The sequence below is a fragment of the Gorilla gorilla genome, chromosome 9, assembly GCF_029281585.2.
Source record: "Gorilla gorilla gorilla isolate KB3781 chromosome 9, NHGRI_mGorGor1-v2.1_pri, whole genome shotgun sequence".
Taxonomy (NCBI): Eukaryota; Metazoa; Chordata; class Mammalia; order Primates; family Hominidae; genus Gorilla; species Gorilla gorilla.
The window spans coordinates 39,394,108-39,409,326 of NC_073233.2; the positions used below are offsets into that span (position 1 = coordinate 39,394,108).

A 15,219-nucleotide genomic window follows, 5' to 3' on the forward strand; every position below is an offset into this window, starting at 1 on the left:
CTTTGTGTGTCAGAAGCTATTAGTCATATGGTGTCTTGCTGTTAAGTACTTAAGTGAGTTGATTTATAATTACTGTGCTCAATGCTTTATAGAACATAATAGAGATTTAGATGACATTGCAGTATTTATATAAGAAAGCATTAAACAGTAAAGAAAACGATAATTACATGTTAATAGGAGTGGGGTTTGTGTTTTGAAAGGTACTCCTTAAAGATGCAAGATAGAAACTTAGGTTATGATAAAAAGAATTTGCTGATTACCTTAAGTTGTAGACAAATCAGAAATCAGACTGTCCTAATGCTTCCGAAAACAAAATTTTTTAAGCTTATTGTGGAAAATTTCAAACATACATAAAAGTGGAGACAATAGAGTAATGAACTCTTGCTTGTACCCATTAACTAATACTGCCAACTGCCAACTCATGGCCAATCTTGTTTAATCTGTACCCTCCCTCACTCCTCACTCATCCCAGCAAATTTCAGATATCATTTCCTCTATAAAACGTCGGTGTGTATGACAAAAAGGAACGTTAAAAAAAAACCATGAAACCATTGTAATTCACATAAACCTACAACTCCTTAATATCAGGTTTGCAGTTAGTGTTGAAATCTTATGATGATCTCAAATGATTTTGACAGTTTATTCAAGTGGAGATTCAAATAATGTCCATAAATTGCAATTGGTTAATGTGTTTAAGTCTCTCTTTAAAAATCTGTAAGTTCTGTAATCCCAGCACTTTGGGAGGCCGAGGCAGGCGGATCACGAGATCAGGAGATCGAGACCATCCTGGCTAACACAGTGAAACCCCGTCTTTACCAAAAAAAAATACAAAAAAATTAGCTGGGCGTGGTGGCAGGCACCTGTAGTCCCAGCTACTCGGGAGGCTGAGGCAGGAGAATGGCGTGAACCAGGGAGGCGGAGCTTGCAGTGAGCTGAGATGCACCACTGCACTCCAGCCTGGGCGACAGAGTGAGACTCCGTCTCACAAAAAAAAAAAAAAAAAGTAAGTTTGGCCAGGCACGGTGGCTCATGCCGGTAATCCCTGCACTTTGGGAGGCTGAGATGGGCGGATCACGAGGTCAAGAGATTGAGACCATCCTGGCCAACGTGGTGAAACCCCGTCTCTACTAAAAATACAAAAATTAGTTGGGCATGGGGGCACGTGCCTGTAGTCCCAGCTACTCAGGAGGCTGAGGCAGGAGAATCCCTTGAACCCAGGAGACAGAGGTTGCAGTGAGCCGAGATCACACCACTGTACTCCAGCCTGGTGACAGAGCAAGACTCTGTCTCAAAAAAATAAATAAATAAAAATGTAAGTACTCCTTTCTCCTTCCACCTTTCCCCTCTCTGTCTTTTTGTCTGTGTGTCTGTCTCTATTGTTAAATAAACTTGGTCAGTTGTTCTTGAGTTTTCCTCAGTCTGAATTTTTCGGATGACAAGTCTGGGCTGTCCTTTATCATGTTCCTTTGTATCCTATAGTTCTTGTAAATTGGGCATTAGAGCTAAAGTTTTTAATACCTTTTTAACCAAGTTAATCATTATTTGGAATGAGTGCACTGTGAAGATACACAGGTGACCTTTAAACACCACAAGTTTGAACTGTGCAGGTCCACTTATACTTGGATTTTTAAAAACAGAAGTTATACAAAGTGTGCTTGCCTCTCCTGCCTCTCCTTCCACCTCCTCCACCTCTGTGACCCCTGAGACAGCAAGACCAGCCTTCCTCCTCCTCTACCTATTCAATGTGAAGATGACAAGGATGAAGACCTTTAGGATGATCCACTTTCACTTTGAATAGTATATATTCTCTTCCTTGTGACTTTCTTAATAACATTTTCTTTTCTCTAGCTTACTTTAAGGTAGGAATACAGTATTTAGAGCAGACACGGTGGCTCATAACGGTAATCCCAGTACTTTGGGAAGCCGAGATGATTGCTTGAGACCAGCCTGGGCAATGTAGAGAGACCCTGTCTCTAACACCCCACCCCAAAAAAAGAAATTAGCTAGGCATGGTAGCAGGCACCTGTGGTACAGCTCCTTGGGAGGTTGAGGTGGGAGGATCCATTTGAGCCTGGAAAGTTGAAACAGCATTGAACCATGATTATGCCACTACACTTCAACCTGGGTGAAAGAGCGAGACCATGTCTCAAAAAAAAAAAAAAAAAACTCTATATAATGTAACATACGAAATGTGTGTTAATTGACTGTTATTGGTAAGACTTCTGGCCAACAGTAGGCTAATAAGTTTTAGAGGAGTCAAAACTTATATGTAGAATTTTGATTGTGCAGGGGGATTGATGCCCATAACCCCCACATTGTTCAAGGGTCAACTGTATTTGATAAATAGACAAGCAATATAATACAGTTTGAAGTTGTTCATCCTAATAATAATAAAGCCAAAAGATTAAATATTGAATTTTGTCTTTTAACTGACTTTAATGAGAGGTAGGGAAAACTGAAATGATGCACCAATATGTTAGCATGTCAGTAATGTTTTTCCCCCCTTAGGTATAACTGATAGTGCCTAGTCTAAGTAGATAAAGTTTGAGGACTAATATCTATAAAATACCTATGATACCAGTTCTAATAACTCAGGGAATAACTCCGTTTTTTTGGATAGGTAAGAATGGAAGGGCTGGACGTGGTGGCTCACGCCTGTAATCCCAGCACTTTCAGAGGCCGAGGCAGGTGGATCATCTGAGGTCAGGAATTTGAGACCAGCCTGACCAACATGGTGAAAACCCGTCTCTGCCAAAAATACAAAAATTAGCTGGGCGTGGTAGCGGGTGCCTGTAATCCCAGCTACTCGGGAGGCTGAGGCAGGAGAATCTCTTGAACCTAGCAGGCGGAGGTTGCAGTGAGCCGAGATCGTGCCATTGCACTCCAGCCTGGGCGACAAAGCAAGACTCCCTCTCAAAAAAAAAAAAAAAAAAAGGGAAGGCAGCTCTCTTTACAGTGAGGGGAAAAAGAAGGTAAGTTTATGATTTAAATGTGAGAGGAAGTTTTCAGAAACAAGCTACTGGAACTGTGGTGAGATCAGCATGGTGGGCAGAGCAACTGTGTGCTATCTGATTTGTAACCTTTATTTTGCACATAATTGAATAGCATATTTATTTGACAACCTTCAGGGGAAGGCAGAACTACTTAGTTACATTCATGCTTCTAGGAGAAGCAACATTCTAGTAGAATGATAATTTCAGGGAAAATATACTAGTAAGATCAATTTACCTTAGGCCTTATAAGGAGGATAAAAAGAAAAATCGATCATGTTTACTGCAACCATTGTCAAGGTTTTAAACTACAGGTCCAGTGCTACCTTGAAAGCCTTGGGCAACCCTCCTCGGTCACTAGAACGGTTGATTATCTTTTGCTGTGTGCTCTCATTCATTCACCCATGATGCCTTCTTGGGGACCCACTCCCACATAGACACCTAATGCCTAGTTGACCGTAAGTCTTGCCATCATCCTAGCAGAGCAGACCAAGGTTGAGCACCTGATCCAAGGGCAGCTTCCCTGGAGGCTAATGAGACTAACTTTGTTCAAAAATCAGTTTGGCCAATCAAATTCTATATAGGTAAATTTAAATTATGAGGAGCGTCAATTAAGAAAGTACAGAAACCAGCCTGTAGCATAAAGAGTGGAATGGACTACAGCAAGCAGAGATGTGACAAGAGGGATCCTGTGTGTACAGGAGCAGTAGCCGACCTCTAGAGTGGCTGCCACCTTTCTCCCTCCAAGTCCTATGTCCTTGCAGTGAACTCCCTTTACCTTAACGTAATTTGAATTTCCAGTCCTTGCAGCCAAAGATCAAAATGGAATGTGTCTATATATATTTTTTGAATACTGAAACAGTAAAAAACATTAAAAGATTACAAGTGAAATATCCCAAATTAAATCAGTGATTTTGGTATTGTTGCAGTATCCTCTCCAGGTGAAACTTGAGTATATTCATTCACTTGCTCCTAACCAAATGAAAATTGGTTATATTAACCTTTTTTTTTTTTTTTTGAGATGTAGTCTTGCTCTGTCTCCCAGGCTGGAGTGCAGGGGTGCGATCTCCGCTCACTGCCACCTCTGCCTCCTGGGTTCAAGGGATTCTCCTGCCTCAGCCTCTTCAGTAGCTGGGATTACAAGCGCCTGCCACCATGCCCAGCTAATTTTTGTATTTTTAGTAGAGACGGGGTTTTGCCATGTTGGCCAGGCTGGTCTTGAACCCCTGACCTCAGGTGATCCACCCGCCTCGACCTCCCAAAGAGCTAGGATTACAGGCGTGAGCCATTGCACCCAGCCATATTAATCTTTTAAGGAAGGTAAGGGAGGTGGTTCTAGCCTGCTTCCCCAGAGAGCTTTTAAAACTTGTCTGGCATCACCGCCCCTCCCCCCGCCAGAGTTTTGGATAATACTTTTCCAACCCCTGCCCCTGAGATTCCAAGTTGTATTTGTAGTCAGGGCTGAAAAACACTAGAGACTTAATGTTATGAGTTTAGACTCAGAAGAACTGCATGTTTTCTTTGCAGATCTTTTTTTTTTTTTTTTTTTTTTTTTAGACGGCATCTCGCTCTGTCACCCAGGCTGCAGTGCAGTGGTGCAATCCCGGCTCACTGCAACCTCTGTTTCCCGGATTCAAGCAATTCTCCTGCCTCAGCCTCCCAAGTAGCTGGGATTACAGGCATGTGCCACCATGCCCGGCTAATTTTTTTGTATTTTTAGTAGAAACGAGGTTTCACCATATTGGCCAGGCTGGTCTCGAACTCCTGACCTTGTGATCCACCCACCTCCGACCTCCCAAAGAGCTAGGGTTACAGGTGTGAGCCACCGCGCCCAGCCATTCTTTGTAGATCTTTACAGTTCCATTTAGTTGAGTATCTTAAGGGTTTTTGGTGTTTTTTCCTCCAAAAAGTGAATCTTCACCAGAGAACTTCTGTTTTTGTCTTTTTTTTTTTTTTTTTTTTAAAGCAAAGACTTTAATGTGCAAGTTAGTAAATGGTTTGAGGGTCTGGTATTGCACTCGGCCTTCAATACGTTAGCAATAACTACCCAAATGTAGCAATAACTACCCATATTTAGAAGCAGTGTTTGAAAGCACCAATGTCACCCCATCTGCTTTTTTGTAGTTTTTTTTTTTTTTTTTTTTGAGACAGAGTCTCGGTCTGTCTCCAGGCCGCAGTGCAGTGGCGCGAACTCGCCTCACTGCAACCTCCGCCTCCCAGATTCAAGCGATTCTCCTGCCTCAGCCTCCCGAGCAGCTGGGACTACAGGCGCGCGCCACCACGCCCAGCTAATTTTCGTATTTTTAGTAAAGACGAGGTTTCACCATGTTGGCCAGGATGGTCTCGATCTCTTGACCTCGTGATCCGCCCGCCTCGGCCTCTCAAAGTGCTGGGATTACAGGCGTGAGCCGCTGCGCCCGGACTAACTTTTTAAAGCTGAGGAAATGAGAGAAGGGGAATAAACTTTGTGTAGCTACAAACAGGATGGCAAAATTAAATTTCAAAGAACGGGCGGGGAAGGTTTCAGATGCAATGGCTTCTTATTCCTTCTTTTGACTGACCCGCGCCTTCTCCGCCTCCCTTTCTCCTCGCGTCACCCCCACCAGCGGCTGGGATGCGGCGGCGCCTTCCGCCTTTCCGTATGGAAACATGGCGCCTTAGGGGCGCGCCATCCCCAGCTTCGAGCCACCGCCAGCTGAGACTCATCGGCGGGCACTCGGCCGTGCCTCTCGCGTTTCCGTACAAAAACATGGCGCCTCACTGCGTGCGGCGGGCGACCCTTGGCTGGGAGCCACCGGCCACGGAGCCCCCTGAACGGTCATCGGCCATGTTTTCCACCTCTCCCTGAGGAAACACGGCGCCGCCCAGCTGCGAGTCACCGCTTACTGAACCCCTTCGGCAAGCAGGGGAAAGACCCTCCCGCCTTTCCGTACGAAGACATGGCGCTGCCCTATATAGGGCTGGCGCCTCCCGGCCAAGAGCAGTCTCCTCCTTCCTGATGCTGAGAAGCGGCCGCTCTGACCGCTGCCCACCCGAGTCAGGCTGGGAGGACCGCCCGCCGCGTGGCGAGGGATGCGGCCTCGGAGGGGCAGAGGCTGAACCGCCCCTGCCTGCCGCGCATCCCTCCGGCTTCCGCCGCGGCGCCAGCCAGCGCCTGATTCGCGGCGGGAGCGGCAGGAGGGAGAACGCCGACTCCGTGGCAGGTGAGAGCGGGAGCTGGGGCGGAGGCTGGCGGGGCCCGTCCGGGAAGCGCGCGGTCCAAGTCGCAGGCATCTCTTCGCCTCTTCCCGTCGGATCCCATCCCGGGATGTCGGGGGCAGGCGAGGAAGAGGCGGGGTCCGCGGGCGGGTGGAGCTCACCCCTCGAGGCTGTCTCTCGGCGTGCCCGCGTCCTCCCCTACTCCCGGCCCTGCCACTCCCTCGCTGGCCTGAACAGCTGTTTACAACGGAATCCGGACGCCGGGCGCGAGTGGAGATCAGTGCCAGAGGAGGGGATTCCCGGCGCCGGGGGACAGAGCCCCCTTTTTTTTTTTTTGCCGAAAGACCCTTTCTGCTGGGGAGCCTCTTGTGTCCAGCCTAGGCCCGCGTGCAGCCCCGACGGATGACCGTCTTCTTGGCAAGTGCGAGGATCCTCCTCCCCTCGGCTCTCTTTTTAGACACAGTGGGGGTTGAATGGATGCGCGCGATATAAGCAAATTAAATGGTTCGTGGCCGCATCCTAGAGCCCTTTAATTAGTTACCATTTGTAGAAGGCCTGCCGTGCACAATCCCTCGTTTCATCTCCCCCCAAACCGAGCAGGTAGGTAGCTGTATTTTACAGAGGAGGACACTGAAGTTACACAGCTAGTAAAGAGCCAGAATTGGGGCCCAGGTATGTCCGAAACCAACGCCCAGCCCTCCCAGATACAGTGACATCACAGAGATGACGTAGGGATTCATCTCTATCAACAGATACTTGTGGGTGTCTATTTGGGGGATATACAGATGGAGCATAAGTGGAGAATATGACTGGTCCTGGCTCTTAAGAAGTTCGAAATCTAGGTGGGGAATTTTAAAATAAAAACTAGCACTTTTACCATCTGGCCCCAACGCATCTTTCCATCATCTCTAGCCACTTCCTTTTCTCATTTTCTTGTGCCTTGGCTTCTGCCCTCTGAGTGAAATGCCCTCCTTTTCACCTCCTCTCCCCCTCCAGACATGTTTTAACTAGGTGAAATCCTACTCCTTTTAAAGATCAGTTCAAATGTCATCTTTTCTGGGAAGGTTTTCTCAGTCTCCTCCCAGACAGAGTTAGTTTCTTCCTCTGCTATATTCCCTGGGCAATTTCATAATGCCACTTAAGTTTCATTATGGCTCCTTGTAAGCCTGTCTGCCTCCCCCTCTAGACTATGTATTTGCATCTTTCTATTTAAATAAGCACGCTTTGAATTGAATTTAAGGCAGTGACAAATGCCAAATGTCGACTAGCCAGCCCTGCAGGAGTTGAGAAAGGTGCAATCACTGGTGAGGTCCGGGAAGTGTCCTGGGAAGAGACAGGACTTGAACTCAATCTTAAGGATGGGGTTAGTTTACTAAGCTGAGCATTAGAGACCTAGAAATCCTCCTTTTCCTCCTCACTGCACAGAATGAATTACTTCATCCCTCCTGGGCTCCTTCTCAGCATGTGAAGAGAATAAAATTAACAGCGTTTTGTTTGTCGTTTCTCACAGAATATGCTGGTAATGTTATCCTTTGGATCTTGGAGCATTTCCTGACCCTAATAGGATTTAGGATACAGAGGAGATGGGTGTCTCCAGTGGGGTGTTGGAAGCTAAGATGGGTCTAGAAGGGGGAAATACATGAAAACAACTTTCATATTAATACATGCCTGGGCCAGGTGCAGTGGCTCACGCCTATAATCCCAGCACTTTGGGAGGCTGAGGCGGGCGGATCACTAGAGGTCAGGAGTTTGAGACGAGCCTGGCCAACATAGTGAAACCCCGTCTCTACTAAAAATAGAAAAATTAGCGAGGCGTGGTGGTGGGCGCCTGTAATCCCAGCTACTGGGGAGGCTGAGGCAGAAGAATCCCTTGAACCTGGGAGGCAGAGGTTGCAGTGAGCTGAGCCGAGATGGTGCCACTGCACTTCAATCTGGGGAACAGTGCAAGAGTCTGTCTCAAAAAAACAAAAACAAAAAAAAAAAACAAAAACAGGCCTGAATATTTCAATTCCAGTAACTTCATTCTATTTAATGGAGTTCTCTGAAATTTCACATAATTCTATCAGGTGATTCTTCACCTCTCTCTAATATGCAGAACACAGTCTGCCAAACTCCCTAAATCAGTTGACATTTCTTTTGATCACCTGATTACCTTCCATGTGTGTAAGAAAGTCTAATTAGTGTTTATGAAAATGTTTTGTGATCTTCAAGTGCTGATGTTACAAATGTTAATTATTTTCAGCAAATGAAGAAACATTGTGTCTTCTCTTCCAGAAACACCCTAGGAAAAGGGAGAGTGGAGGAATTGACTAAAACTTTTACTGTAATTAAAACAGGGTTTGTTTGTTTGTTTGTTTGTTTGTTTTTTTAGACAGAGTCTCAGTCTGTCGCGGAGGCTGGAGTGCAGTGGCGCGATCTCGGCTCACTGCAAGCTCCGCCTCCTGGGTTCATGCCATTCTCCTGCTTCAGCCTCCTGAGTATCTGGGACTACAGGCGCTGCCACCATGCCAGGCTAATTTTTTAATATTTTTAGTGGAGACGGGGTTTCAGCGTGTTAGCCAGGATGGTCTCGATCTCTTGACCTCATGATCCGCCTGTTTTAGGCCTGTTTTAGGCTGGGCACAGTGGCTCATGCCTGTAATTCCAGCACTTTGGGAGGCCCAGGCAGACCTTTTATTAACTGCTCCAAAGCACAGTGTCAAGTGTTATTGCTATTCTGATCAGCAACTAATAAAAAGCCCACCCAACTGCATACATTATGGTTGTTTGCAGCTTCTTACTCACAATCTTTTTCCTAATTACTGGCAAGAAGGTAATAAAAATATTTGCCCCACACATTCCTCTTAAACACTTAATAAGATTCTGTTTTCTGTAGGGCGCAGTGGCTCATGGCTGTAATCCCAGCACTTTGGGAGATCGAGGCAGGTGGATCACCTGAGGTCAGGAGTTCGAGACCAGCCTGACCAACATGGTGAAACCCCGTCTCTACTAAAAATACAAAATTAGGCCGGGCACGGTGGCTCACACCTGTAATCCCAGCACTTTGGGAGGCCAAGGCAGGCGGATCATGAGGTCAGGAGTTCGAAACCAGCCTGGCCAACATGGTGAAGCCCCATCTCTCCTAAAAATACAAAAATCAGCCAGGCGTGGTGGTGGGCGCCTATAATCCCAGCTACTCAGAAGGCTGAGGCAGGAGAATCACTTGAAACCGGAAGGTGGAAGTTGCGGTAAACTGAGATCGCGCCACTGCATTCCAGCCTGGATGAAAGAGCGAAACTCTGTCTCAAAACAAAACAAAACAAAAATTAGCTGGGCGTGGTGTCACCCACCTGTAATTTCAGCTACTTGGGAGGCTGAGGCAGGAGAATTGCTGAAACCTAGCAGGCGGAGGATGCAGTTAGCTGAGATTGCCCCATTGCACTCCAGCCTGGGCAACAAGAGCAAAACTCCATCTGAAAAAAAAAAAATTCTAGTTTCTATCATCTCTGGGTATCTTATTCACACAATAATATCAAGGAATCAACCCTTTAGCCCAGTGTATTCACTTGTAAGCCCAATTAAAAGCATTATTTCCAAGGAGTTTACCTATCTGCTCTTAGGAATGAAAGTAAAGAATTTAAGATTGAATCACTGATTAAAATTGTAGCAGCAGACAGTTTAGAGTGTGTCTTCTAATAGTTTAAGGCCCTGTATTCTTGAAACATGCTACTTAGGAGTAGGACAAAAATATTCCAACTAACTACTACTTGAGATCCAGAAATCTGATAAATTACTAATGTCATTTTACAAGTATCTGTTTAGTCATTGAAGTAGAATATTATAGCTGAATAAGATCTTAGAAAGCTCATTTATTCTACAAACGAGAAAACTGAAACCCAAAGAGATTAAATGATTTGCCCTGAGTCACATTGCTAGTTGGTGACAGAGCTAGAATACTTTTAGTTCTTTTTTTTGTTGTTTTTTTCTTTCCTAGGAAAGTGAATAAACTTAATTGAGAATGTCTGAAAACCTTGACAAGTCCAATGTAAATGAAGCAGGAAAATCAAAATCCAATGATTCTGAGGAAGGCCTCGAAGATGCTGTGGAAGGTGCTGATGAAGCCTTACAAAAAGCAATAAAGTCAGACTCCTCCAGCCCCCAAAGAGTGCAGAGACCTCACTGTAAGCAAATTTGACTTTGGTTAGATGCAATATTGTCATTGTTTTCAGGTGATGGTTTTATGAGGCCTCCTTGTGCATGTGGCCGTGAGCTAGGTTCTAATAATATAACATTGCCAATGTAGCATTTAGGAATAATAGCAGTTCCTCAGCTGGCAGCCTAGCTACTTGTGGATTTTCAATTGCATGGGAAATTAACATTTTAGAATAATGTCCAGAATGTTCCTGTCTTTCTCCAGCCTCAGTGACACTCCAGTCTCTGAAGTGCTCTGAGAAATAGGAGGGTGGAGTATAAATTGCAGCTTTTATTGAAAGAGTGTTTGAAAAGTCTGAGGCTAATTCCAGCCAGGACTGTGCTTGTGCAGATTAAAAAAAAATGTGAGTAAGTTCACCACACCCTAATTCTCTGCCTGGGGGCTTAGTTCCCACAAGCTTGAGGGGATTCAGTTTGCTGAATGTGTGTGGTGAAGTCATTTCAGATCCCTGGCAAGGAGCAAGCCTCTTAAATGAAAGGGTGGCAATATCTTCAGGCATTCCCAGCGGTTGCCTCAACTCACGTCTTTTATGAAGGGTACCTTAAGCATTTTGAAGTGAGTCCAAAAATGCAAGTTTTTAAGAGGGAATGTCATAGTCTAAGAATGTTGGTATTGATGTTATCCCTTTAAATTGTAGATGATCAGTAGTTGTACATATTTGGAAAAAGTACAGACATTTTTGGGTTTTGGGGTGTGTTTCTTCTAAAATGATCAAAGCCCTTCCCAGGCAATTTATTAGTCAACATACTATTCTTCTAGCAAACATTAATGGACCCTATTTTATTCTGATTTATTATCACATAGATTTTAATAAATCAACTATTAGGTCAAATTGTGTCCAAGGAAACATGTTGTTACTAGCACAGTCTATCATGCATTTGTCAGGCCTGACTCCAATATGTGTAGTTAGAAAGCTTCTGTTTTCCTGTCTTTAAAATGAGGAAAATACAATATTTCTTAGGGTAGCAGTAAAGATTAAATGAATTCCTATAAGGCACTTAGAACAGTGCTTCACAGGTAATAAATGCTTAATAAACATTAGTTGTTGTTACTACTATTGCTACTAACATTATGTCATCTATTGCATTTAAAGATGCCAGGATTGGCCAGGCATGGTGGCTCATACCTGTAATACTGGCACTTTGGGCGGCTGAGGCAGGAAGATCACTTGAGTCCAGGAGTTCAAGACCAGCCTGGGCAACATAATAAGACCCCATCTCTACAAAAAATAAAAATTAGCCAGGCATGGTGGTGCATGCCTATAGTCCCAGCTACTTGTGGGGCTAAGGCAGGAGGATCGCTTGAGCCTGGGAGGTGGAGGCTGCAGTGAGCCGAGATCACGCCACTGCACTCCCGTCTGGGTGACAAAGTAAGACCCTGTCTCAAAAAAAAAAAAAAAAAAAAAAATTAGCTGAGCATGGTGGCACGTGGTTGTAGTCCCAGCTACTTGGGAGGCGGGGACAGGAGGATCACTTGAGCTGGGGAAGTCAAGGCTGCAGTGAGCCGTGATTGTGTCAGCGCACTCCAGCCTGGATGACAGAGTGAGACAAGCCTCTCTCAAAAAAATAAAAATAAAAAAAATAAAGAGGCCAGGATTGATTGCTGTAATGTAGATGTATATGGCTAACATGATAGCTTTACAACCTATAGTTTCTGCTAAAGAAGAACTTTTGGTTTAGGTCTTCAGTCACCCTTTATTGGTTGGTTGGTTGTTGGGATGGCCAGACCCAATGTGGAGGTGACGAAGTCCAGTGGAGTCAAAGGAATGAGAAAAGACAAGTTTAAGGGTGCATAAAGTGGGTCCGGGGGCCAATGCTAGTATGGAGGCTGCGAAGGCCCCGAGCTCTGGAAGCCTGCACTATTTATTGGTGATGAAACAAAGAAGCAGGTGGTGAGGATGTGGGGGTTGAAAGAAAGCAGTGTATCAAGCACATGATCTACAGCTGTGACGGTTTAGCATTTTCTTTGCAGCATATGGAACATGTTCTGCTGCTTGAGATATAATGGGAAACATGTTCTAGTTTAAGATACAATAGATCTATGAGCCTAGGAGTGCTAGAAGCAAGGAGCCAGCAAGTCTAGACACATTCCAGAGGCCACGCCCTGAGCCCTGGATTCCATTCAAGCCACGAAGGGTTTTATGCCCTGGGCTTAGATTATGGTGCGGCAGGGCAGCCTTCTGCCCTTTAGCACAGAGCTTGGCGTTCCCAAGGCCATGAGGGGTTTTAGACCCTGGACATGTTCCAAGACTCTTTTACATTATGTCAGACATGCAAGCCCTGCTTTAGCTTCTCCCAACAGTTGGTTGATTGGTTTTAATTTTTTTAAACAATTTTAACTTTTATAGGTTCAGCCATTCTTTGGTTGATGGCTTCGCCTTTGGCATCTTGTCAGTCTGATGGCATGATTCCAAATTAATGTCAAACCAGTACTAAGCTACATTATCTGAAATTGTGTGTAGTTATGCCCTTAAGGCAAGAATACTTATCCTGGGACCTATGATCAAGATTTAGGGGATCTAGTAATAACCAAAAAAGTATATCAACATTTGTTTGTATATGCATGTTTTTAGGAATAAGGTCATGGAAGCTTTCATTAAGTTCTCTTAGTAGTCTGTACCGAAATAAGGTTTAAAATCAATGCCCTAAGGTATTCCTTTTGGCTGCCTTCCTATTTCTCCTGTAGCACTAGGTAGGTACAGGGCTATAAACCCAAAAGATAAAGCTAAGACCTCATTATTTGGGGATCAGGTAAGGAAGCATTATTGAACACATAGGGCATAAATAAGGATTTACAAAATATGGAATTAACAGTTTACAGACATTTCCCCCAAACTCTGTAAATTTGTAGCTACTGAGTTTAAAGTAACTCTAAAATCACATTTGGAATTCTACAAATTAAAACCTAAGTAGCAAAAAGAGAACATTTATTGTTTTAAATTATAACACAGAGTAATACTTTAAGAGTGGAGTTGCTAGGCCAGACACATTGGCTCATGCCTATAAGCACTTTGGGAGGCTGAGGCAGGGGAATCACCTGAGATGAGGTCAGGAGTTCGAGACCAGCCTGGCCAACATGGTGAAACCCTGTTTCTACTAAAAATACAAAAATTAGCCAGGAGTGGTGGTGTGTGCCTGTAATTGGGAGGCTGAGGCAAGAGAATCACTTGAACCTGGGAAGCAGAGGTTGCAGTGAACCGAGATTGTGCCATTGCACTCCAGCCTAGGGGACAAGAGCGAAACTTCATCTCAAGAAAAAAAAAAAAAAAGAGTGGAATTCTGATGTAACCGATGCAGAATATTGAAAAAGGAAAAATGGCTGGCTTGTAAAAAATTGACTGGTACTGATTTGAGGTGGTGATTTGATTGTAAAAGATTATCTGTTCTTTAAACAGAGTAAGGATCAGTCAACTGTAACTTAACAATGTTTTCTCTAAAATCTTCTACTACTTACACTTTAATGCTCTTCTCACAAAATACCCTCTGTTCTAACGTTTAATCACCTAGTTGACCAGTAAAAGATGCTATATTCAGATGACAAACATCAATTGTTATTCCAGTTAATATCTCCCACTTAGGACCTTTGTTTATTGGATCAGGTCCTTGTGAATTTAATTAGTAGATCCCAGTCATCTATAGATGAATAGATGACACGAGAACTTACATTTCTAAAGCTCATGACTAGACTTTGAATTATGGTGTCTCTGTATTCAATCAGTCAAATATTTATTGAGTGCATACTGTATGTCAGGGATCCAGCAGTGAACCAGGCACATATTGTCTCTGTCCTCATGGAGCTTGCAGGCTAGCGACCAGGAAGACAAATTAACAAGCAGTTTCCAACAACATAATAAGTACTATGGGTAACCTTTACCCTGGCTTTACTGTACTCATTCTATAGTAGCTGTTTGGGTGACAGTTGCAATCTTGCCCTCCATAAATGTCCGTCCACTTATGTGACTAACAGCATCTTTTCAGAGTGTATAGACATCTCAGGACACCTTAGTAAAGATAGAGAGTACAACCATTCTAAATTAGAACTTCATTTTATTTTGGAATCTGCGAGCCTCTCTAAAGTCATGTTTAACCTAATATGGTTTTCAGTTTATCTAACGGCATCAGTGCGCAAATGCTGTAACAAAATAACAAAATTTAGCAACAACTTTAGCTTTGTATCACGTAAGATAAACTCCAGGGTAAGTTACATGTATCTTTACTTTTTTTTTTTTTAAGACCAGGATCACTCTATGTTGCCCAGGCTGGCCTTGAACTCCTGGGCTCAAGTGATTCACCCACCTCAGCCTCCCTAGTAGCTGAGACTACAAGTGTGCACCACCATGTCTGAGTTGACCTTACCATTTTTCATGGCTCTTATTACAACCCAGGTTCTCTTAACAAATTAAGGTGAAGACGTGTTGTCCACCAAATTGCATCTTTATGCAATTTTATGCAATCCTTACCAAGTTTTCATTTATGAAATTGGTAAATTTGAGAACTCTCACAAAACAAAATCCCCACAACCCTATAATTTGTATGCAGTGAATAATTCCTCTATATGTACATCGGTAACATGTCCTGATCATATCTTAGAACTGTAGCTTTTATCTGTCATGATCAGATACCTGTCATTGATAAGTCTGATTTTAAGTAGTCTCTTAACTTGGACAGTTCCTGAAAATTTTCTTCTTCCTAATGGTGAGGTTCTTAGTACTTGGTGCAAGCTGGTTTTTTCCAAGTATGCCCAAAACACTGAGAATGCACTTGTTTAAAATTTGGAGGATTCTTATATTTCATAGCACACCCTTAAGTCTCTTCTTTTTGCATATGGAGAAACACTGAC

The 15,219-nt window shown here is 43.9% G+C and overlaps 1 protein-coding gene across 4 annotated transcripts in view; it reads left to right on the forward strand.

The window, feature by feature from the left end:
* The first annotated feature begins 5,794 nt into the window (after window positions 1–5,794).
* TCP11L1 (t-complex 11 like 1) overlaps window positions 5,795–15,219 on the forward strand; it is a 34,027-nt gene continuing 24,602 nt past the window's right edge. Inside the window, exons 1-2 of one of the 4 annotated variants that reach the window (XM_004050902.5) lie at window positions 5,795–6,193; window positions 10,162–10,348. In XM_004050902.5, coding sequence (XP_004050950.1) covers window positions 10,186–10,348 — 163 coding nt within the window. In that variant the 5' untranslated portion in view covers window positions 5,795–6,193; window positions 10,162–10,185. Of the gene's footprint in view, window positions 6,194–6,340; window positions 6,789–10,161; window positions 10,349–15,219 lie in introns of those variants that run through there. The other 3 variants (XM_031015929.3, XM_055356546.2, XM_055356547.2) reach the window with 3 other exon arrangements.